The sequence below is a fragment of the Eleutherodactylus coqui genome, chromosome 10, assembly GCF_035609145.1.
Source record: "Eleutherodactylus coqui strain aEleCoq1 chromosome 10, aEleCoq1.hap1, whole genome shotgun sequence".
NCBI classification, from domain to species: Eukaryota; Metazoa; Chordata; class Amphibia; order Anura; family Eleutherodactylidae; genus Eleutherodactylus; species Eleutherodactylus coqui.
In genome coordinates, this window is record NC_089846.1 from 55,806,414 (window position 1) to 55,831,644 (window position 25,231).

Here is a 25,231-nt window from a genome sequence, read left to right on the forward strand (position 1 = left end):
AGATATAGACAGGAGGGTGCTCTGACTATCCAGCGACATACTGTCTTCCCCCGGCTCTGTTTCCGAGCGCAAAGCGGCTCCCTTTATGGCTTGCAGGGAACTTCTCAAGATGCATAGCAGAGGAATGGTGACGCTAATGATTGCAGCATCGCCGCTCACCACCTGGGTAGACTGCTCAAAGTTTCGAAGGACCTGGCAGATGTCTGCCAACCAGGCCCACTCTTCTGAAAAGAATTGAGGAGGCTGACTCCCACTGCGCCGCCCATGTTGGAGTTGGTATTCCACTATAGCTCTACGCTGCTCATAGAGCCTAGCCAACATGTGGAGCGTATAGTTCCACCGTGTGCGCACGTCGCACAGCAGTCGGTGCACTGGCAGATTAAACCGATGTTGCAGGGTGCGCAGGGTGGCAGCGTCTGTGTGGGACTTGCGGAAATGTGCGCAGAGCCGGCGCACCTTTACGAGCAGGTCTGACAAGCGTGGGTAGCTTTTCAGAAAGCGCTGAACCACCAAATTAAAGATGTGGGCCAGGCATGGCACGTGCGTGAGGCTGCCGAGCCGCCACCAGGTTACGGCCGTTGTCACACACGACCATGCCCGGTTGGAGGCTCAGCGGCGCAAGCCAACGGTCGGTCTGCTCTGTCAGACCCTGCAGCAGTTCGTGGGCCGTGTGCCTCCTATCTCCTAAGCTGAGTAGTTTCAGCACGGCCTGCTGACGCTTGCCCACCGCTGTGCTGCCACGCCGCGCGACACCGACTGCTGGCGACGTCCTGCTGCTGCTGACACATCTAGATTGCGAGACAGAGGTTGAGGAGGAGGAGGAGGAGGGTGCTTTAGTGGAAGAAGCATACACCGCCGAACATACCACCACCGAGCTGGGGCCCGCAATTCTGGGGGTGGGTAGGACGTGAGCGGTCCCAGGCTCTGACTCTGTCCCAGCCTCCACTAAATTCACCCAATGTGCCGTCAGGGAGATGTAGTGGCCCTGCCCGCCTGTGCTTGTCCACGTGTCCGTAGTTAAGTGGACCTTGCCACTAACCGCATTGGTGAGGGGGTGTACAATGTTGCGGGAGACGTGGTCGTGCAAGGCTGGGACGGCACATCGGGAAAAGTAGTGGCGACTGGGAACTGAGTAGCGCGGGGCCGCCGCCGCCATCATAGCTTTGAAAGCCTCAGTTTCCACAACCCTATACGGCAGCATCTCAAGGCTGATAAATTTGGCTATTTGGACGGTTAACGATTGAGCGTGCGGGTGCGTGGCGGCGTACTTGCGCTTGCGCTCCAACACTTGCGCTAGTGACGGCTGGACTGTGCGGTGCGAGACATTGGTGGATGGGGCCGAGGACAGCGGACATGAGGGTGTGGGTGCAGGCCATGAGACGGTAGTGCCTGTGTCCTGAGAGGGGGGTTGGATCTCAGTGGCAGGTTGGGGCACAGGGGGAGAGGCAGCGGTGCAAACCGGAGGCGCTGAACGGCCTTCGTCCCACCTTGTGGGGTGCTTGGCCATCATATGTCTGCGCATGCTGGTGGTGGTGAGGCTGTTGGTGGTGGCTCCCCGGCTGATCTTGGCGCGACAAAGGTTGCACACCACTGTTCGTCGGTCGTCAGGCGTCTCGGTGAAAAACTGCCAGACCTTAGAGCACCTCGGCCTCTGCAGGGTGGCATGGCGCGAGGGTGTGCTTTGGGAAACAGTTGGTGGATTATTTGGTCTGGCCCTGCCTCTACCCCTGGACACCGCACTGCCTCTTGCAACCTGCCCTGTTGCTGCCCGTGCCTCCCCCTCTGAAGACCTGTCCTGTGTAGGCGTTGCACACCAGGTGGGGTCAGTCACCTCATCGTCCTGCTGCTCTTCCTCCGAATCCTCTGTGCGCTCCTCCCTCGGACTTACTGCCCTTACTACTACCTCACTGCAAGACAACTGTGTCTCATCGTCATCGTCCTCCTCACCCACTGAAAGGTCTTGAGACAGTTGCCGGAAGTCCCCAGCCTCATCCCCCGGACCCCGGGAACTTTCCAATGGTTGTGCATCAGTGACGATAAACTCATCTGGTGGGAGAGGAACCACTGCTGCCCAATCTGAGCAGGGGCCCGAGAACAGTTCCTGGGAGTCTTCCCGCTCCTGAGCATGTGTCATTGTAGTGGAGTGAGGAGGCTGGGAGGAAGGAGGAGCAGCAGACAGAGGATTCGGATTTGCAGCACTGGACGGCGCAGACTCTGGGTGGATGATAGCTTGCTCGAAGCACTTTCTGCCATCCACGACAGGACCTGCTCACACTGCTCATTTTCTAATAAAGGTCTCCCGCGTGGACCCATTAATTGGACGATGAATGTGGGGACGCCAGAAACGTGCCTCTCTCCTAATCGCGCAGCAGTCGGCTGCGACACACCTGGATCAGGAGCTCGGCCTGTGCCCACACCCTCACTTGGGCCTACGCGTCCTCGGCCACGTCCACGTGCTCCCGGCCTACCCCTACCCCTCAGCATGCTGTATTACCAGTGATTTCCAAGCTAGGAAAGAAATTGGCGCAAGCCTGCAGCCAAAATAGAATTTTTTCCCTTGTTTTTCAAAGGACAAGCCACACTGCGTGTATTCAATGAATACTACTAAGTTTAATAACTGTGTTGTGGCCCTGCAAATGTGTCAGAGAACTGCAGTGATGCAAAGTTATTGGCTCCAGCAGATCAGGGATTTCCCATGCAGGAAAAAAATTGGCGCAAGCCTGCAGTAAAACGTAGCTGGCTGCGTCTGATTTTTTTTAACGTTCTGCACGCAGCACACACGTACCCAGAGCCCTGAGGACTGTCAGAGGCAGGCGAAATAGAATTTTTTCCCTTGTTTTTCAAAGGACAAGCCACACTGCGTGTATTCAATGAATAATGTATGTCTTCTGGCCCTGCCTACACAATTCTATCCCTGTAGTATTAATGCCGGATGCAATGGTCTGCACAGCCGGTTTTGAGAAAAAAAAAAAATGCAACACTGCTAACAGCAGCCTGGACAGTACTGCACACGGATAGATGTGGCCCTAGAAAGGACCGTTGGGGTTCTTGAAGCCTACACTCACTGCTAACACTCTCCCTGCCTAACCACCACTTCTGTCCCTATTGCAGGGCGCAATGCTCTGCAGATCCAATTTTGAAAAAAATAAATAAATACAGTGCTAACACAGTACTGCACACCATTAGATGTGGCCCTGAGAAGGACCGTTGGGGTTCTTGAAGCCTACACTAACTCCTAACGCTCTCCCTACAGCAGCACCAGCACGATAGTACTTTCCCTCAGCTAACTCACAAGGCATCTGTGGCGAGCCGCGGGAGGGGCCGACTTTTATACTCGGGTGACATCTGATCGCCCCAGCCACTCACAGCAGGGGGGTGGTATAGGGCTTGAACGTCACAGGGGGAAGTTGTAATGCCTTCCCTGTCTTTCAATTGGCCAGAAAAGCGCGCTAACGTCTCAGAGAGGAAACTGAAAGTAACCGGAACACCGCGTGGTACTCGTTACGAGTAACGAGCATCCCGAACACCCTAATATTCGCACGAATATCAAGCTCGGACGAGTACGTTCGCTCATCTCTGCTAATTAATACTAGAACACGCTATTTAATGCTAAGCAAGCTTTTACATACAAGTGCAAAATGCACTGAAATTGAGGTGCAGAAATCACATACACTTATAAAACAATCCCTCCCCTAGAAGTTGTTGTCAAAATCAAATGAAACTTTCTGTGTAATGTTCATAAAAGTAAGTGATTACAATATCAGAGCAGAAGGATCATTTATTGTGGAAAACTGACCTCTTGAAGGGAGACTCTAGTACCGTTGTACTGCCTCTAGCTTGGATACAAGATGTGATACGGGCGGGCATAGAGATTCTAGTACCCTGTTGTACCGCCTCTAGCTTGGATACAAGATGTGGTACGGGAAGGCATGGAGGCTCTAGTACCCTGTTGTACCGCCTCTAGCTTGGATACAAGATGTGATACTGGTGGGTATGGAGGCTCTAGTACCCTGTTGTACCGCCTCTAGCTTAGATACAAGATGTGATATAGGTGGGCATGGACGTTCTAATACCCTGTTGGGCCGCCTCTAGCTTGGATACAAATGTGTTACAGGCAGCATGGAGCGTCTAGTATTCTGTTGTACTGCCTCTATCTTGGATGCAAGATGTGATATGGGTGGGCATGGAGGCTGCAGTACCCTGTTGTACCACCACTAGCTTGCATGTAAGATGTGATATGGGCAGGCATGGAGATTCTAGTACCCTGTTGTACCACCACTAGCTTGCATGTAAGATGTGATATGGGCAGGCATGGAGATTCTAGTACCCTGTTGTACCACAACTAGCTTGGATGCAAGATGTGATATGGGCAGGCATGGAGGTTCTAGTACCCTGTTGTACTGCCTCTAGCTTGGATGTAAGATGTGATATGGGCAGGCATGGATGCTCTAGTACCCTGTTGGGCCGCCTATAGCTTGGATACAAGATGTCATATGGATGGCATAGAGGGTCTAGTACCCTGTTGTACCACCTCTAGCTTGGATGCAAGATGCAATACGGGCAGGCATGGAGGCTCTAGTAGCCTGTTGTACGATCTCTAGATTGGATGCAAGATGTGATTCAAGCGGCATGAAGGGTTTAGTACCCTGTTGTACCATCTCTAGCTTAGATGCAAGATGTGATATGGGTAGGCATGGAAGCATACAGGTTCCGTATGGTATCCTGCAGCATATTGGTCCACATTTGCTGTAACTGAGCCAGTTTGCACACGTCCACAGCAGTATGTGGCTGGCTGAGAGAGAGAGAAAAAAAAGGTCGGCACCCGGCGGGTCCATTGCAAAAATGCTCGGGTCTTCCATTGACTTCAATGGGGTTCGTTACTCGAATATTACGAAAAGCTTGACTCAAATAACGAGCACCCGAGCATTTTGGTACTCGCTCATCTCTAATAATAATGTTTGCCACAATTAATCTGTGTCATTAATGACTGCCTTGGGCCTGATGAGCGGACGCCAATTTCGTGATATCTGGTTCTATCTTCGTCAACCGCAGTCTCAAGTCACCCCTTACACATATCTGAAGTTTGTTTCTGGCTTTTTGAGAAAGCCGAATTTTTAAATTCCTATTTTGTATCTGTTTTCTCTCAGAAAGTAGATGGAAAATCAACTGATCTTCCCTGTGCTATTGGGGTAATAAAAGAATGCAGGCTATCTGTAAACAGAGATAGTGAGGGAACACTTAGCTAACTTAAATGAATTCAAGTCTCAAGCTCCAGATGAATTACATCCTAGGATACAGAAAGAAGCAGCGGAGGTAATTGCTGAGCCACTCGCCATAATCTTTAAAAATTCCTGGAGAACAGGAGAAGTCTCAGAAGATTGGAAAAGGGCAAATGTTGTCCCTATCTTCAAATAAAGGGAAGAAGGTTGATCCAGGAAACTACAGACCTGTGAGCCTGACTTCTATAATGGGAAAGATCCTTGAACAAAATATTAATCACCATTTATGCAAGTACTTGGATAAGAATGGAGTAATTAACCAGAGCCAGCATTGGTTTGTTATAGACAAGTCATGGCAGACTAATCTAATTTCCTTCTATGACAGAATCACTATCACAGGGGCAGTACACTGATCTATAGAAGAAACTAAACTTTTCACAGTATAGCCAGGTAAAACTTAGTTTTATTAGGTATATAGTAAAACCCGGGGCTTGAAGTCCATCAGTATCAACCTAAAATGTTATAAAGACAATAGTGTATGAGATTGAAACCATCAAATTCTGTTCTTCCCACCTTAGGTAGTTATGTGTAAAGTTTCTTGGTGGGAGAACAATCCACACTAAGTTTCAGAAATAGTTCAATTGATCCGTTTGTAGTTTTAGCTACATAATTTATATCTTTACAGCTCAAACTACAAACGGATCAATTGAACTAATTTTAAAACTCAGTGTGGATTGTTCTCCCACCAAGAAACTATCTACATAATAGAGGCGGGATGATGGAGGTAGTGACACTGTAAATCTGATACTAGGAGTAATGATGGAGGTAGTAGTGCTGCGTACCAGAGATGATGAGGGAGTAGTACTGTATCTAATAGTTGGAAGGATGATGGAGGTAGTAATACAGTATCTAACAGTGGGTGATGATGGAGATAGTGGTACTGTATCTAACAGTGTGTGTGTGGGGGGGGGATGGAGGTGGCAGTACGGTATCTAATAGTTAAAAAGGATGATGGAGGTAGTAATACAGTATCTAACATTGGGTGATGATGGAGATAGTGGTACTGTATCTGACAGTGTGTGTGTGTGTGGGGGGGGGGGGGGGGTGATGGGGGTACCCGGGTAGAAGTACGGTATCTAAGAGTGGGGGGCTGATAGAGGTGGTAGTACTGTCTCTAACCGTCGAGATGATGGAGGTGGTAGTACTGTCTCTAACAGTGGAGATGATGGCGGTGGTAGTACTGTCTCTAACAGTGGAGATGATGGAGGTGGTAGTACTGTCTAACAGTGGAGATGATGGAGGTGGTAGTACTGTCTAACAGTGGAGATGATGGAGGTGGTAGTACTGTCTAACAGTGGAGATGATGGAGGTGGTAGTACTGTCTAACAGTGGAGATGATGGAGGTGGTAGTACTGTCTCTAACAGTGGAGATGATGGAGGTGGTAGTACTGTCTAACAGTGGAGATGATGGAGGTGGTAGTACTGTCTCTAACAGTGGAGATGATGGAGGTGGTAGTACTGTCTCTAACTGTGGAGATGATGGAGGTGGTGGTACTGTCTTTAACAGTGGGGCATGATGGAGGTGGTAGTACTGTCTCTAACAGTGGAGATGATGGAGGTGGTAGTACTGTCTCTAACAGTGTGTGTGTGTGTGTGGGGGGGGATGATGGAGGTGGAAGCACGGTATCTAACTGTGGGGGGGGGGGCGATGGAGGTAGTGGCACTAGATAAATGACATTAGCGTGGATGCTGGAGACAGGCTGCAGTGATGGTTCCCATGTGTGCACTGCTCAGGGGCGGCCGTGGCGCTACTGGTTGTTGTAGTCCCCCCTACGCTCGCGCTGAGGTGATTTCCCAGCTTCCTGTTCTGCCCCGACAACCTCGTCTCCCCGGTTCCCACCCGAATCCTCTCCCTGTCTCTGTCCTCCAGCCACGGAAAACCGTGAAGGCTATCACGTGACAGGAAAACCACGTGACGTCACATCTCCTAGGAATCCGTACATTCTAGCCGCTACCCTTTTTTTTCCCCCACGGGTTCCAGTCCTCGCTCTGTGATTGGACGAAACAGCTGTCGCTCAAACACAGGTGTTAGCCGCATTGTACGGCGATGAGTAGCAGGTACTCTGCCCGTGCTCCGGCTCATTCAGACAACCAGATCGTTGCTGTCGTTTAGGCGAGGCCGAGATCCCTGAGCAGGAAAATGGGAGATGGCTGTACGAGCAGCGATGGCGTTATATCTGGCGGCCGCCTTTGTGCTACTACCTAGCTGTAAGAGCTTGGACGGGGATGAGATGACGGTTTACCCGGAAGATGACAATTCCACGGGGACTACGACACCTATGAACGGCACCAGTACGACGCTTGTGAACGCCACGGATCTGCCGACAGCGAGCGCCACGGATCTGCCGACAGCGAGCGCCACGCAACTGCCGACAGCGAGCGAAACGCAACCGCCGACAGCGAGCACCACGCAACTGCCGACAGAAAGCGCCACTACGGCGTTCCAAGGGTTAACTCAAGATCCGGGGACTGAGCCCCGCCGCAGGGAGCCCGCAGCGCCGACCACCGGAGCCGCCGAGACCTCCGCAGCGGTGACTCCTGCGCCGACAACCGCCATCAGCAGCACGACTGAGGGTGAGTAGGAGCCCCGGCCCCCGTTATATGGCCGCTGCCTGCTCTCCGCACAAATGGCCGCGGTATTCGGACGGTTCTTCGGTCGCTTCTTGTCTCCTGCAGCCGGAGTCCTGCGCTCTTTGTTCCGGTGACGTCACAATGCCCGCTCGGCCTGCGGCTGCTGAGGATGGAACGTTCAGCGTTCGAGAAGCAATCATTGGAACGTTGGGGTTGTTTAGTGTAAACAGCCGATGACAGTTCGGTTGTCAGTTCGTTCATGCAGCATCGTTGGCTCATTCGCTAATCGTTCGGTTAAGATGCTGATCGTTCAGCCTCATTCACGGGTACGGCGAATGTTAACGATTTAGCGAGCGAACCGTGTATCTGCCTGTATAAACAGACATGGTTCTCACGTGAAAGACAGTTCTTATAGGCAAAAGCGCCGTAAGTCCCGCAAAACGGTTATCAACCGAGCGAAACTAAGGAATAATCGTTCGGTTTGAACGCAGCCAATGATGGAATGAGAATCCTTAAGTCTCGGTCCTCGTTCACACGAGCGCTTGCTTTTTAACGCAGCTGCAAAGCGCAGTAATGAGGAATAGCCGCAATCTAGTCTTGAGATTGACTAGCATTTTCTCGTCCATTCACACAAAGCACGGGAAAAATACGCCGCAGTCGGCAGAAATCCTCGTAATGAAGTCTAAGGCCTCTTTCACACGGGCTACAATGTGAAGCCCATGGCTTTCAATGGGGTCTTTCAGGCTACATGTGGATGAACCCATTGGAAACCATGTGCGTTATCTAGTGATGGCGCATCGCTGCAAAATCGCACGATTGAAACCAGCCTAAATAACGTCAGCTTTCTTCTTTTCCGAGTGCCGGGCGCAGGTAGACTCCTTTCCTTTTTTTTTTCAGCTCCCATAGGAATCTAGGGGAGCCTCCAGTGAATTTCGAGAAAACATAGGTCAAGACCAAGCTTTTTGACGCAACATGAAAAATCGGCAACCGAAAATGGTTGGGTGACTTGCCGTTTTAAGGGCTCTTTCCCACTAGTGCATATATGGTAACAGCATTTTAACGCCCGTTCTGTATAAACAGCTGAATGGGCGTTTTCCCGCGATCACAGCCAGCGTTTTCTCGTCCATTCACATGACCGCAAGTGTCGGTTTTTGTGAAAAAAATATGCCGCACCCCGGAAAACCCTCGCTCTGCCCAAATCCTCAGGATGCCTTCCAGTGCCTACATAGAGGCACCTGAAAGCTTTTCGCAGCGTTGGACGTTGCAAAAATGCCTCCCCCCTCCCATAGGAGTCTATGGGAGGGGGAGGCAAAAGATAGTTCCAGACCCGTCTCTTTGGCCACCATATAAATGCTGTACGTATTTCTGATGCTTATGTTTCCATCTTTCGCGCTGCTGACGTATTTACGCGCCGTATAATCGCCCGTGTGAACGGCTACATTGGAAACTAATGCTTCACATGGGTACCGTATATGTGCCCGGGCATGAAAATGTGGCATATATGCGCTTGTGGGAATGAAGCCCTAATGCTGGGATTTTATTTTTTTTACGCGCCCAAAAAGCGATCTTTGCGCAACTTTTTATCGCAGCAAAATAGCCACGTTAAAACGCTCATGTGAATGAGGCCGCAGCCGGCATAATAATCGGCGTCTGCTCGTTCACTCGTCAGGAAGTTTACAGACTGGTCGATCCGTGCGTCGCATTCCTTTGTGAATCACCGCACAATTCTTAACGATGATCGTGCAGATTAAACAGGCTTGACGAGCCGGGCAAACGAGAAGCGTGAGATTCTCAGCCTGCGTCATTGGCGTTAGTTTCCAACAAACGGTATATCGTTTGAATGAGCAGATGATGTCATTTGGTCGGGCAGATACATTGTTGTTCATTCAAACGAAAGGTCATTCACATTCGCTGTATAGGTGACAGAAGGACTGAACGAGCCAACAATTTGTAAAATGAATGATGAGCGAAAAGCGAATGATTTTTCATTCGGTGGTTGGCTGCGTTCAGACTGAACGATTATTGTTCAGTTTCGCTCATGTGAATTTTTTTTTTTATTGTTTTTTTGATCGCTGATCGTTCCGCCTGAAAGGGCCTTAAGGTTCTGTTCAGACCTGCCGTTTTCTTGTTTAAACAAGCAAACTATGTCAGTTTGCTCGGGTAGCCTGTATATACAGGCAGACACATCGTTGGCTCATTAAGACAAGAAATCGTTCAGTTGTTTATATTCGCTGTATAAGGGCTTATTCACACGAGCGTATATTGGCCGCCATTTTCACGGTCGGCAGATATACACTGCCATCTGATGCATTGGATTTCCGCGGCGTAAAAGCGCCCAGCCGGCCAATATAGCGCTGGACACTTTTACCCGGGGAGCAAAGATAGTCCTGGAACTATCTGGCTGGAATACGTCGGCCGCTGCATGGGCTCCTATGGGAGCCAATGACAGCGGCCGGAGAAGGGAGGTGGAAGAGAATTTAGCAACGTTCTTAGCTCTGCCCCATCCCGCCCCTTCTCAGTGCAAACAGCCGGAGGGGAGGAGAGAGGAGGTGAGCCGGCGACAGTTCAGCAGAGCTAAGCTGTCTCTCCCCGCCCAACAGCATTGCGGCCTTGGCTCGTATATGCGCCGGGCCTGAGCTGTCTAAACAGGTGCACAAACGTTAGATTTGTGCGCCCATTCACACGGTTTTATGGTGCCAGCAGGCACACGTAGAACATCTACGGCCATGTGAAAGAGCCCTAAGTAAGAGCGAAGGACTGAAGATCCTTGTATCGTTCGCTGTACCAGAGAACGATCAGTGTTTAAACCGAGCGATTAGTGAGCGAGCCAACGATGATAAGATGAACGAAAAGCAAACTATGTCTCGTTGATGTTTTGCTGCGTTTACACTGAACGGTTATTGTTCTCTTTCGCTCATTTGAACGATAATCGTTCCAAGTAAAAGGGCTTTCTGGAAGTAGACCGCGGAGGTGGAAATTAAAGACAAGGCCCTAATAATTCAGAGATGCCCAGTGATCAGGGATTTTCTTGCCCTCCTGAAGATGATCCTGCCGTTACAGGGGTTCTGTCACCAGAATTTCTATTACGAAGGTGCCACCGTAGCGCTACCTGCCTCACAGAACAGAATCTGGACATAAAAAGCAAAATATTCATCTCAGCAGAAACTTACTTTTATATTCTCCCACGTTATATGGTAATTGACCCCCCTCGAGTCATGGAGGTGGGCCGCATGAGTCACAGCTTCCACTTATTGTGCACACCCCACAAACAGCACTGCCGCAGAAGCCGTGGTGAAATCCTGCACTTGTGTTGTAGGTCCCTCTGTTCCACACCTTGACTTCAGTGATGTGTCTGATTCCGGCTGGGACAGAGGGCCGTAGGATTTCACTGCGGCATGCGCTGACGTCAGCGGCGGACCAGTGGAGGGGGCATGTGTAATCGGAAGAAGCTGTGACTCGGGGTTCATGCGGCCCACCTCTGACTCGAGGTGGGTCAATTATCATACAAGTTGGGAGAATATAAAAGTAAGCTTCTGCTGAGATAAATATTGTGCTTTTTATTATACATACGTCTCGCTTCTGTTCCATGAGACGGCCAGCACTATGGCTGAACCATAGTAAAAAATATTCTGATGATTGATACCTTTTTAAAGGAGTTATCTGGAGAGCAAAAATACCCATAAGCTGTTCTATGTTTGAGATATCTATCTTCTATTTTTTAAATTTTTTTTAATTAATTTGAACTTGAAACAATACCAGAACGGGAGATAAATTGGTGTTAGGGGGTCACCAGGCCAGTGTGTTTTCTCTGCTATAGATTTCTTACATTCTCCAATGATGCATGAAGCCACTTCCAGTGTTGATTCCTGTCTTGGGTGTCAATGATGGTTATAAACTTGTACTTCCAATTTCTTCTGTGCCGTTGAGATTTGAAGTTGCCTTTTAATATAGTAACTTTCATATGTCCTGTTTTGTGTCCATGGTTAGAAAAATGCTCTGCCACAGGTAATTCTTTCCTTCTGCACATGGGCGCATTTTTGTTGTGGAATCCGGAGTGGGCGCCCACCTCTGGGTTCCGCAGCAATAACTTTTCATAGCATACTATGGAAAAATGACTTTTCATGCACACGAGCGGAAAGCAATTACACTTTCCGATCGCGGATGAAAATTTGCTGCTTGCTTCATTTTCCTGTAGTTCCTGCACATACGGCTTCTATTTTAGTCATGGTCTGGGAATATGGTTCTCAAGACGGTCATCCTTGTGTAGGACATGATGGAGTTTCTTTGTGGTTTTCCTTAGTACCTCCAGCTGTGGATTGTAGGTCACTACTAGAGGCACACGATTGTTTCTTTCCTTCTCTGTGTATTGGAGTAGTTGATTCCTGGGTATCCTGGTGGCTCTGGTGATTTGGTCATCAGTTGAGGTGGGATGGTAGCCTTGATTTACAAATGTCCTTTTAAGATGGTATAGATGTTCCTCTCTGTCTGTTGGGTTGGAGCAGATCCGATTGTATCTGATGGCCTGGCTGTAGACAATGGACTTGACTTTTTCATGTGTTTGGGATGGAAGTTGTTCCATCTGAGGTATGTGAGTCGATCAATCGGTTTTTGGGGATAGGGATGTCTGTATTGAGTTGTTTGACATTTTTATGGTGGTGTCCAGAAAGTTGATTTCAATAATGGTAAAGTTCCCTGGTGCATTCACGAAGTCACGACGTTACCTTAGGAGTCGGCCATAACGTGACATTTTCTTGGCACTGTTTTTGTGGGGTGGTTTGCCATTGCCTTCTCCAGTCATCTTTTACACCCCAGCGAGCTGGATACTCATTTTACCGACTTCGGAAGGATGGAAGGCTGAGTCAACCTTGAGCCGGCTACCTGAACCATGCGGGGATTGAACTGATTTCAGTAAAGGAGTTGCTTAAGTCAGGTTTATTGTGGGGTGAAATTCATTGAATCTCTCATGGGATTTTATTAGTTCTTGTTCGGTGTTGGTCCAGATGATTATGATGTCATCAGTATAGTGGAAGTAGGCCAATGGTTTGTTGGGGCTGGAGGCCAGAAAGTCACTCTCCAATTTTTCCATGAAAAGGTTGGCATATTGCGGTGCCATTTTACTACTGTGAGTTGCAGGTATATTTCTTTGCCAAGGGAGAAATAATTGTGTGTGAGGATGAATCTTGTGAGTTGTAACACCGATTCAGAGGCAATCCCATTGGTCTCAAGGTGTACCTGGCAGGCGGTCAGTCCATCTTCGCGTACTTTGGCAGCAAAAATTCAGATTTTAGCATTATTTACAGTTTCCCTGCGTGACATCTTGGATGAGATGGCTTGCTACACTATTTAATCCATTCGAGTCACTGAGGTCTCATGTTTGAGTCTGGCACTTACCAGGTTCTGTAATTCTGGTAGAATGGGAATGACACCATAGACCTCTTGCAGGTGTGTATGAGGCCTAAGCGGTAGTTTTCTGGTTTTCAGCGGTTGCATATTATCAGTAGTGTAATCAAACACTCCCGCTGACTGTGGCTGTTAACCCTTTAAATGACCCAATCGGCATTCGGACGTCCTAAATCTCCCGTCGGGATGAGATCATGAGGTGCTGTTCGGTTGCCATGGCAGCCCAGGGCTGTTGTTAATGATTGCCTATCAAGGTGTGTCTGTTAGAATATGGTATAATGCAATATTATGGTATTGCGTCAGACTGTATGAGCGATCGCACAATCACAAGTTCCAGTTCCCTAAATTAAAAAGTAAAAATAGGTGGTAAAAAAAAAAGTTTAAATTAAAAAAATATTAAGTTTAAACCCCTTTCCTGTATATAAAATAAACGATGTTCAGGAATTACATACAGCGCCTGCCTGTGTAGATCACCATTTGTGTTGTCTGTGTATAAAGCCGCTACCTTCTAGTTTTTAATATTTCTCTATTAAAGGTTACATTTTAAGGAGTTTGCCAGTGATGACAATAAAAGCCACAGACCATCCAACAAAATACAAGTCTCATACAACTAGATCAACGGAAAAACAAAATGGCAATGGCGACGGAATATGTGTGTTATCTTTTAAAAATACAGGCCGCCTGCAGACGGGCGGAAATTCCACGGCCGGATTTCCTGCAGAATTTCCCCCCGTGGAAGCTGCCATGGGATTACGTTAGAAAACGCAATCTTATGCAGACGGACGCGATTTGTCCGCACTAAATTTTGCGCGTAAAACAAATCGCGGTATGCTCTATTTCTGTGCGGGGCTCGCAGAAATGTCACTCTCTGGCCGCTGGCTCCGCTCCGCATGCATCAGCTGGGCGGTAGCCGGCACATCACAGAGCCGTGGGAACAGGTGAGTGCTGCACTGGTCCCTGCAGGGGTTCGGGTCACGCGAGAATTCTCGCAGCGGGATCCGACTTGGCCGCCTACAGGCGGCCTAAGGGAGATGGAATAATACCTTCACAGTGCTACCTTTTGGAAGGCAGCATTCCTTCAAGCCGAAGTCAGACTCTTTATACAAGCCTTCTAACAATGACTGTAACAGTAGGCCTTTTGAGTCTCCTCACTCACCTTCTAGGTGCTCTCCTTGAGGAGAAAAGATAGCCTTTCAGACCCCCGTCCCAGGCCTCTCACTAGCAATGCCAGACTCCTACTGTACACTAATGAAGGGCAAATACCCTGAAACAGCTGTCTGTACATGGAGTCTGGCTTTGCTTTTAATTCCCAGTCTTTGTTACAAGGCTTGTATAAAGAGTCTAACTTTGGCTTGAAGGAATGCTGCCTTCTAATAGGTGGCACTGTGGAGGTATTACTGCATCTCCCTTATTTGCAGATTACCCAGAGGAGCATGAATGGCCTTTTGAGTCTCCCCACTCACTGTTTAGGTGCTCTCCTAAGGAGAAAAAATAGCATCTTTAAAAATATTACGGAACATTTTTTTGGGGGGGGTATCGTGATTGTGTTGACCCAAAGAACGACGTTTTCATGTCATTTTCTGCTACAGTGTGTACACCATAAAAACAATAACCCCCAGCTACGTGTGGTACTCATGGTACGACTGTGGCTGGCATTTACAGTCAAGGAATTGTTAGGGTATAAATATTACTAATGTCAAGATTAATATTAGATGATGATATCGAGCAACAATAATATCCCCAGGTGGCACTAAGGCCCCCTGTCCGCGGGCGTGATTTCCCGCTGGCGAATCACGCCGGCCGACACTTTCCATAGCATTGCTATGGAAAGCGCCATAACCTGTCCATGAGCGGAGTCCTTGCGATTCTCCGCTTTCGACGGGCAATTCGTAGCATGCTGCAAATTTCCCTGATTCTCCACGGCCAGCCTATCTATCAGATAGGGCTGACCGGCGGAGAATCGGCGGTGGCTCCTGCTCCCGGGCGGCAGCTCTCGCGGCAGGTCTCTGCATCGCCCGTGGACAGGGGGCCTAAAGGACGGTCGGCAAAAAAAAAGAACACCAACAAAAGCATATATGTAAGAAATTATATACAGAATCCATCATGCAGTATAAACTTGAAGTCCTTCTACAATAATATAAATCGCACATAGATGACACATACAGTAATAACCGTGAATCTAAATACCTGGGTGCCCCGAACATAAGACAGGATCTTATATTAATTTTTACATGTATAGCTGCCTGGACACTATTTAAATTGACTTTTTTTAAAATTAACTAGGGCTTAATTTCAGAGTAGGGTTTATATTTTAAGCATCCTCAAATTCTGAAAAAAATATTCTGGAGCTTCAAAAATCTTGAAAAATCATGCTAGGGCTTATTTTCAGGGAAACTGGTAGTAGCTGCAGACCCCCTAAACCCAGGAACCTGGGACAAAACAGCTAATTACAAGCCAGAACAAACAAACACAAACTTCTAAAATCACAATTGCACAAGTATGAAGAACCAACAGCATGGCTACCAGAGACTTAATTTGTTCCTTCCTGCCATATCCTCCAGCCTCACCATAATGGTCCCCAGTTTGGCTACCAGAGTATGAGTTATGACCCCAAATAATATCTTCCAGCAGCGCCTCCAGGGATCTTCTCCATTAAGCCGCCCCCCCCCCCCCCCCCCCCAGAATGGCTACAAAAATCTAGGTTATGACCCCAAATAATATCCTCCGTCAGTCCCTCTAGTGGTCTCCTTCTAGCTTCAATCATCCAGTCTAAATATTTATACCCACTTTGGGTGCTCTCTTCCTCCAGCCCAGAGACATTATGTCTCCCCTTACTGATCAACGATCTGCCGTCATCTTTTTGTATACCCCCCCCCCCCCCCCCTCCGTATGCACAAGGAAATCATGGAGCCATATCTCCATATAGTTATCCTGTTATGTGACAACCTGATTTTTGCTTTGTTTGCACATTGTTGTGAAATCCGATATGGTGGAGACATGCCGCCCCGTTGCTATGTCATCTGATTTCTTAAGGCCCTTATAGACGGAAGGAATATTGTTCAAAAAAATCGTTCAAACGAGCAAAAATGAATGATAATCGTTCAGTGTGAACGCCGCCAACGATCAAACATATGATAAATTGTTTGCTTTTTGTTCATTTCATGCAGGCATGAAAAATCATCACTGGCTTGTTCGCTAATCGTTCGGTTTAAGTAGGGGTCGTTCAGTAACATAAGTGCCCGACAGCCACGCCAACGACTATTGTATTGTGCTTTATACAGAAGCAAGTGAATGGTGGCGGAGTGGGCTGGGGAGTTTTCTGGTTTGCCACCTCTATTTGCAGTAAACAGAAGTTGCTCGTAGAATGAGCGGCCCTGTGTGCACTGAGCGAGAAAATACTCGGCAGTCGTTCTGTTTCAGTGAGCTGAAATAGAAGGACTAGCGGCAACTGAGCCACTTCTCTCTCAGTACCTTATTGGGTGGCCACTTGTACACGGTCCTTTAGCCAGAAATTACTCATTTGAGCAATTATTCAGACGACTATCAGTCTATGTAAAGGTACCTCACGTCTGCTTTTCACGAACTAGTGGATGGAGACTAGGAAAGAGGGGTAATAAGAGACAACCTCCCCTCCCCTCCCCCCCCCCCCCCCGACCTTTTTTTTTTTTCCTTCCTTTTGCCACTCAACGGCAGGATGCACACCCCATATTGACATCAGTTACTGTATTGCAGAAAGGCTCTACATTGTATCCCGTTTGCTAATGCATGCTATGTAACAGGTAAGAAATGATCTCCTATTACCCCAAGTGGTGTCTCCTATTTCCCACCTAGGGTGGTAATAGACATGGCAGTCCCTCCCTATATAACCTCATATACTGAGATGTGAGGCAGAGAAACACAAGACGTCACTGACAGGGCAGTTTCATTAAGGTTTGGTTTTCATATGTTTATTAGAAGCTGAGTTACAAAAACTTGAAAGTTATGAATCAACTTTCTGGGAACGTTGGAGGTGGACCATCAGTCTGAACAGGCGCAACCACTCACGTCCAGGTCCTTTATTGTCTCAGAGTCTTCAAGATCTTCACAAATTCGGTCATGAGTGATTAATTCATGCCGTGCTGATCCTACACCCCAGCTCCAACATACTCGGGTATTCTGCCATGCTATCTCAGCCATCTTCATCTTCGTTTGATGCTCCCGTTTCTGTCCTCTTCCACCTTGTATAGGACCCTCGTCTTTATAGTGTCTACCAAGTGAAGACTTCAGCACATCGTGATGTTGAGCAGCTTTGGCTCGTATCATTCCTCTATGGACATCTCTAATAGCACCATCCATAGTGTCCGCGCTGTAATTAAATCTCTTATTACCCACGTGTCCCAAAAATAGTGGGTAACACACCCATGACCGATGGGTTACAATTTTTATCTTTTAATCGTTGTTTTTTTTCTGCATGCATGCATTTCAGTAGTAACCTCACCCAGCTTGAGCAATTGTGTATATGGTAAAAATTACACACCTGCTGCCTTCAGATTCACAGGCCGAAATGGAATTTTAAAAGTTCTATACGCGGAACTTTTTGATGTAAAAAAAAAAAAAGAAATTCTGCTTCTGCAACTTTTCCCGTTCTGTCCATTTTGGCCGGTGAATCTACAAGTATCAGTTTTGTATTTTTTGCCATATACACCCATGAGCCGAGATGCTTACACAAACATTACAGGCGCCCTGCATTTGATAAAGGACAAGAATTCCAGAGCCACTCCTCTATTATCCCATTCTCCTGTGGTTGCTAAGACGTACATAGCCAAGAGGAGATGGCAACGGGTGGAGCCATCCAATTCGTGTCATTCTGACAATGGTGTGATTATGTAAAGGACTGTGGTAAGGTATTGCTGAGTGGTTGGGCCAGTCTAGCTTGTTCTAAAAGGGGGCATATACTGGAGGACATACCTGCCAGTCGATTGAACGCTCAAAGAAGCAGCAATTAGTTTTAATTACAATGTCTTTAGTTATTTTCTTAAAACACAAACAGTACATGTGTTTTCCATAAAGGGATTTTCCAGTATTATTACAACGATGACCTTTCCCCAGGGTAGGTCATCAATATCGGATCAATATCCATCACCCCTCTAGTCAGCTGTTCTCCGGAGCTGTGGTTTGTCTGAAGAAGCACAGCACTATCTATTGTGTAGTGGCTCAGAATGGTACTGCAACTCTCTCCCGTATTAGCTTAATAGAGGTGGAGCGGGCTGTGATCATTCGGCCCGCCTGCCCCCATTCACAATGAACAGGCAGGCATTCATAACTGATTGCCTGTTTACACAGAATGATGCAGCAGTAGACCATGAAATGAACAATAAGGCCCAATGTCTACGGGCGGATTTTAATTATAAAATCCGCGCAGGAGACCCGCAGCTCTAGCCGCCCATTATAATTATAATAAGTTTCCCTTATTATCACAGGCAGTTAAAATGAATGGTAATGCCTAGAACACCATTCACAATAGGGCAGTGTTCCCCAACTCCAGTCCTCAGGGACCCCCAGCAGGTCATGTTTCAGGATTTCCTCAGTATTGCACAGGTGATCTAATTATTGTTGGTGTCCCAGATGTACTTGCTATAGGATATCCTGACCTGTTGGGGTGCCTTGAGGACTGAAGTTGGGAAACCATACAGAAGGTGATAGTTACAGCTCACCTCCTCCCCGCGCAATAGCTAATTTGTGGAATGAACAATGCTTTCTATCGTGTTTATGGTGTATTTTACTATACTTTTTGCACCCACAAGGCATGTTCAGTTGTGTGAGGCAAACAAAGACACACCGATCTAAACGGTTCCGTCGGGCTCTAGGTCTAATATCCCAATGAGTGAGGTCCTGAAGGAACCCATCCCTTGTATTGATGCAACCTGCTGATAGGTGGACCCATCGGTCTCCTCATCGGCAGGTTTCTGTTTATTTCCACCATGATGTTCTTTACGGAACAACATGCCAGAATGAACAGAGTCCCTGGATGTGTGCCGCCTGCCAAGCCACAATCAAAAAGTTTCCACCATGGTTTTGCGTTGACGAGGGTGAAGTCTACAGTAAAAATTTGCAAGACATCTGAAACCCATGTGGCATGCGGTGGAGTTGGACATCTGATGATTATACTGTGCTTTGCATATTTTCAGTGTGAAATCTGCAGGAAAGCCTACTTTGTGTCATGGCAAAGAAAACAGGCTAGACATTTGTCTAAACTTCGCACGCTGAACTTGGCCAAATGAAGACTTTAACCCCTTAATGACGCAGCCACCCTTTTTTTTTTCTTTCCATTTTCGTTTTTTCCTCCCCCCTTTAAAAGAAAATCATAACTCCTTTATTTATCCATCGACGTCGCTGTATGCGGGCTTGTTTTTTGCAGGATGAGTTGTATTTTTCAATGATGCTATTTAATGTACCATATAATGTACTAAAAAAACTTAAAAAAAATTCTAAGTGGAGTAAAATGAAAAAAAAAACAAACGACATTCCGCCATCTTTCAGTGAGTCTTGTTTCTACGGCACACAAACTGCAACAAAATCGACATGATAACTTTATTCTATGGGTCTGTGCGATTACTATGATACCAAACTTGTATAGTTTTTTTTTTTACTGTACTATTATTTTTTTTCAAAGACATTTTATTTTTTAAAGTTATTTTATGCCGCCGTCTTCTACACGCAATAACTTTTTAATTATTTTTCCGTCGACGTAGTTGAGCGAGGGCTCATTTTTTGCGGGATGACCTGTAGTTTCCGTTAGTACCATTTCGGAATACATAATATTTTTTTGATCGCTTTTTATTGCATTTTTTTCTGGGAGACGGGGTAACTGAAAGTGCATTTCTGGCGTTCATTTTTTTTCCTTCAGACGACGTTCACCGTGTGGGGTAAATAATGGGTTACTTTGATAGTTCAGACTTTTACGGACGCAGTGATACCAAATATGTATTTATTTATTTTTTTTATTATTTAGATTTTTTAATTATAGATATGGCAAAAAGGGGGGTGATTTAAACTTTAATTTTTTCTTTTTTTACAATTAAACTTTATTGATCTCAGTTTCACCTTTTTTTTTTTAAATTCCCCCCCCCCCCCCCCCTCTCTTGGGGGACTACAACGTGCGATGCTTTGATTGCTCCTGCAGTATGACGGCTTGATAGGCGGTCTCCTAAGGCAGCCCTGGTGCCTTTCAGAAGACCCACGGCTGCCATGACACCTGCATGGCTCCCCCGATCTCAGTGCGGGGGGGGGGGGGGGGGACATACGGGACCTCCGAACATTGTTCGAGGGATTTAAATGCCGCTGTCAGAATTGTAATAAACAGCTGACACACGCTCTGTATGAAGAGAGGTCGCCCTGCATTTAGTCTCTTACTGCATAGAGCGACATGTCAAAAGTTTTGGTCAGTGGGGTCTTGCTTCAAAGTTCCCTGCTGATCACTGAAGTAAGGGGGCTACAGTGTTCACCGAAGTGCTTTGCCCATATAGTTGACCTCGTTGCTTGCCAGCTCCTATCTATACGTCCATCTTCAGCTACCGAGAGATGCTGATAGGCAACAAAGACAACCGAAGAGGCACAGTGCTTAGGTGAGCACTGCAGCCCCCTTGTTTCAGCGGCAGTCTCGGCAGTGGACCCCCATTGATCTAAATTTTTGACACGTCAGGAGTTTATAAAAAGTGCCGTTACACTCTAGGGCTATGGAGTCTTTAAGCCAAACTTCTGACTTCTTCTCCCCTATTTTTCCCCACTACGATTACAGCTCTGACTCATTCATGTAGAAGGGTGACGCCAGGCTTAATTTTTAATAGTAATTTTATTTCAAAGCTGGGGTCGGTACATTTCTGTGACTCCATGGATTCTGTTTTTAACCCCTTTTCCAGCTACATTTACTTCATGGGTGAGAAGTCATTAGCATAAAATGTGCTACACTTAAAGCATAGTGATGGCATGGGCTCAGGAGTTGAGCCACCAGCAGCAGGTGTCAGTCTGACTCACTGCTGATGTTATAGATGACTTTGATCCAGCAGTCATTAAAGGACTATTTCATTCACTTAGTAGTACGGTATTACCTGATTATTGCCGATTTGTCCTCATTTGTAAAGTCCTGGCATTCATTGAATATACTGTATTTGACTGACACCACATTGCACCTGTCTGGAACTTGGCTGCAAAAGAGGCACAGTGCCTTATTTTCGAGGGGTGTCTTAATACTCACCTAGCAGGTGCGTTCGAGTACGTCTCGTTGGTCGCAGGCAGGCTTCTGTGTAGTCCTCTGCGCTGACAGAGCATTCTCTTCCTGGCAAGAGATTGCTGTGATTGGCAGAGTCGGATTTCCTCAACCAAAAAAAGCTGACGCTCAATGAACCAATCCCAGCCATTCAATGAATGACATCGTTGGCTATGTTCTGGACAGGAGGACCATGCTGATTTAATTCCAAGACTCTCATGGCCATCCCAGTGGTTGCCAGTGTGCCCAAGGTTTTGCAAATGGCAAGATTTTTCAGTCTTGTTGCCATTTACGACTGGCAACAAGACTGTTGCACAACCAAGCTGTATGAAAATAAAAACTGATATATCCGCAATATTCTGTAGAGCATGCACCGTAGAATATATGCTACTGGCAAGAGCTGAAGAAGCTGTAGCTCAGCGCTGATTGCCTGAGAAGTATGAATATGTGACTTGTTACTGCAGGGGGAAGAGGGGTGGTCAGCTCCCATCACTGCTTTGTTGGTACTTGCAACTTGTTTTGACATAGGCGGGGTGGAGATCAGCTCTTGAAGCTGGTTATCGTAGAGGAGGGTTGTCGTCTTCTGTGGCTGGTTGCAAGGGGGAGTTGGCTCTTGTGATTGCTTACCTAGGTGGCCGGCACTTGTTACTTATGGCTAAAGAGGTTGGCTCTTATGGCGGGTTAAAAGGAGGTCTTGGTTCTTTTTGACTAGTTACTGCAAGGGGGGATAGTTCTAGTGCCTGGTTAATGTGGAAGATGGGGCACAGCTGACGTGATTGGCCAAAGGAGTGTCTGCTCTGGTGACTGCTTACTTAGGGGGTCGGCTTCTGTAACTGATTACCGGGGAACTAGACCTAGAAGCTGGTCACTCGCAGAGGAAACCCTAATTGATGCTGCTGGGAAAATCTCTAGATTTGTGGTACTGTGTGAGGTTTTACGAGTTTGCATTGACGTACTAACCTTGTTTCTTTTCAGATGTAGTTACGGAGAGTCCTACAACGCCTACGTCGGATGGACCCGTCACCAGCACGACAAGCACACCAGCTGCAATTACAACGGTGGAAGTTCTTCTATCAAGCAAAAGTTTAATAACCACAACATTACAGACATTTTATATAACAAGCTCATCCGATAATAGTACATCTGCTCTAGCGGATATGTCATGGACTCAGTTCAATATCATCATCCTTACAGTCATTATAATTGTAGTGCTTCTGTTAATGGGATTTGTGGGAGTTGTGTATATGTATAGAGAATATCAAAGCCGGAAGCTGAACGCTCCTTTCTGGACCATTGAACTGAAAGAAGATAATATCAGTTTTAGCAGTTACCATGACAGCATTCCCAACGCTGATGTTTCCGGCCTTCTGGAGGATAATGCAAACGAGATTGCTCCAAATGGTCAACTTACATTGTCTGCTCCTATACACAACTATAAAGCCTAAAGACAAACTTTGTATTACCTAGTATCACTAGGTCGACTCGACTTAGAGATTGCATTTAACATCTTCAAGAACTCATGTATTGAGCAACTAACTCGATGTTCAATATCGAACGTGGCATTTTTGGATATATATATTTTTTTTTATTTAATAAAACCATGGCTTGCTTCTCACTTAAAGAAGAAAAAAGCCAAACAGTGTTTTTTTTTATGGTTTAGGGTTTATTTAATGGGGGCTTATTGTTTTTTCATTGCGCCATTTGTTGCGTTTGTCCATCCCTTATGAATTGTCTTCCACCTCGCATTAGCTACAAAACAAGAACCTAATTTAAGACATTGCATAGATAGAATTTACCCAGCTATTGCCAATAAAGAAAATCTATTAAAACGTTTTCTTTCCAGATGGATTTCTAAATTACATATATGTGGATATGTCCGGTGGTTCAGCCTCCTCACCAAAAGTAGGAATGCATGCCAGGAGGACAGAAGGTGTCAAGCTGTCCTGGAATCTGTTCTGTTATAGTAACACTCGGGGCAATGATAATACTGTTATGCCCATCACAGGGACGAGGGAGTGGTGCATGACACAATTACTGAAGGCACAAAAATAAAGATTAGTCATGCCCCGCCCACTCAGGTCTTTTACTAGACATAGAATGTTTCACGGTTGCCTAGAGTGTTCATTAAAATACCAGAGCAATGGACTACTTGTAAAGGGGCTGTTACCTTGGATGACCCCCGTAACCTAAAGTAATGAGTGGAAAGTAGAAGGCCAAGTTCTAAAATGGAATTTTGTATGTTTACTCCCATTTACCCTTGTGTGACCAAAAAATGTGCGTTCACTGTATACTGGAGTATAGCGAAAACTCGTCCTCCCGCTTATGCATTATGTGCATGCGCCCAGTATGCTGCGAAGGCTGGCCCAGGGGAGAACAGGAAGGGTGTATAAATTAAACATTTGAGCTTGGTGTCCTTTCATTTGTTAATTTGTTGGGGTCATTCATGGTAATAGACTTCAACTGGCATATTTGAAAAAGGGAAAAGTAATTGCGACCTTTAATTGCCTTTAAAGAGCCAGTCCAGGAAAAAAAATTATCGTTTCTCAGGCCTGTGTCACATGAGTAAGCGTATTTGCAAAGCGCTCTTGTCTGTTTCGTGTGTTTTTTTTTGTTTTTTTTTAATGTGCTTTTTGCGCATGCAAGAAAACATGCATTGAGGCTCTCAGCCGTCTTAAAGGCCAAATTGTTTAAGGAGTTCCAGATGTATTCTTTTCCTGTGCAAATACGTAGGAAAATAGAGTACGCCACAGGTTTTGGTTTTTTTTTTTTTTCACATGTAAAAAAAAACGTGCTTGGGAACGATCCCATCAATGGGTTCTATTGTATGCAATGCAATTTTCATGTGCAAATACTACAGTGTGATACAGGCCTCGGGGATGCAGTTGAGGCCGAGTGCTTATTAGGGCAGATAATATAATCACCAATAGCTTTATTGATGAGCGATCCCTCCATTGTAGTCCCCCGAGACCAGCTGAGTCCCACAGCCGGCTGGGAAATCATGGGCTCTATTCTTTCCTATGAGACCCACAGCTGGCATAGAAATGAATGGAGAAAAGGACTTTGAATGCTTCAGCATCTGGACCGGGTTTGTTGCAACATGGATTAAAGTGGGACAACAGGGGACCAGAGCAGAAATTATCTGCCGTAGTATGCACTTGGTTCACTGCACCCTGGGAAAAAAAATAGTCTTGTCCTGGAGTGTTTTTTTTTTTATTTGGTTGTATGGGTGCATTACTGTGCAACTTTTAAAGTAAATTAAAGCTTTTCCTTTTTTTTCTTTTTTTTTGTTTTTTTTTTGTTTCAACAAACGTACAAGCCCGTATGCTGTAGGACTGTGTTTTGGAGGAAAAAACTGGATTATATCTGTATTAATAAAATCAGGATTTATTGCATGATTTGACTAAATTAAATCTAGTGGGCCCAGAAAGCTTTCAGACCCTTTTTACTTTTTTTTAATTTTTTTTATTTTTTACATTTTATGTTGTGGCCTTGTGCAAAATAAAATGAAAAATAAAATCAAGATTTTGCCCATTATTCTGATCAATGCTCCATAATGGCAAAGTGAAAAATAGAACGTTTGTAATTAAAAAAAAAAAGCTGCTTTCACAGCTGAGTCGGGGATTCCATTTTTCTGCTCTGTTGGGGAAGCAGGAAAGGGGAATTCCCTTGGCAGAATGACTCCATTGACTATAATGGGGTCTGTTTGGTTTCCGCTCAGCTGTCCAGCATTTCACCA

At 46.3% G+C, this 25,231-nt stretch overlaps 1 protein-coding gene across 1 annotated transcript; it reads left to right on the top strand.

Moving 5' to 3' along the window:
* The first annotated feature begins 7,229 nt into the window (after positions 1–7,229).
* MEGF9 (multiple EGF like domains 9) lies at positions 7,230–23,324 on the top strand. Its single transcript, XM_066581029.1, has 2 exons — positions 7,230–7,853; positions 22,471–23,324. Exons 1-2 carry the CDS (start codon positions 7,427–7,429, stop codon positions 22,938–22,940), a joined length of 897 nt encoding a protein of 298 aa, XP_066437126.1. The 5' UTR covers positions 7,230–7,426; the 3' UTR covers positions 22,941–23,324.
* Positions 23,325–25,231: the final 1,907 nt, after the last annotated feature.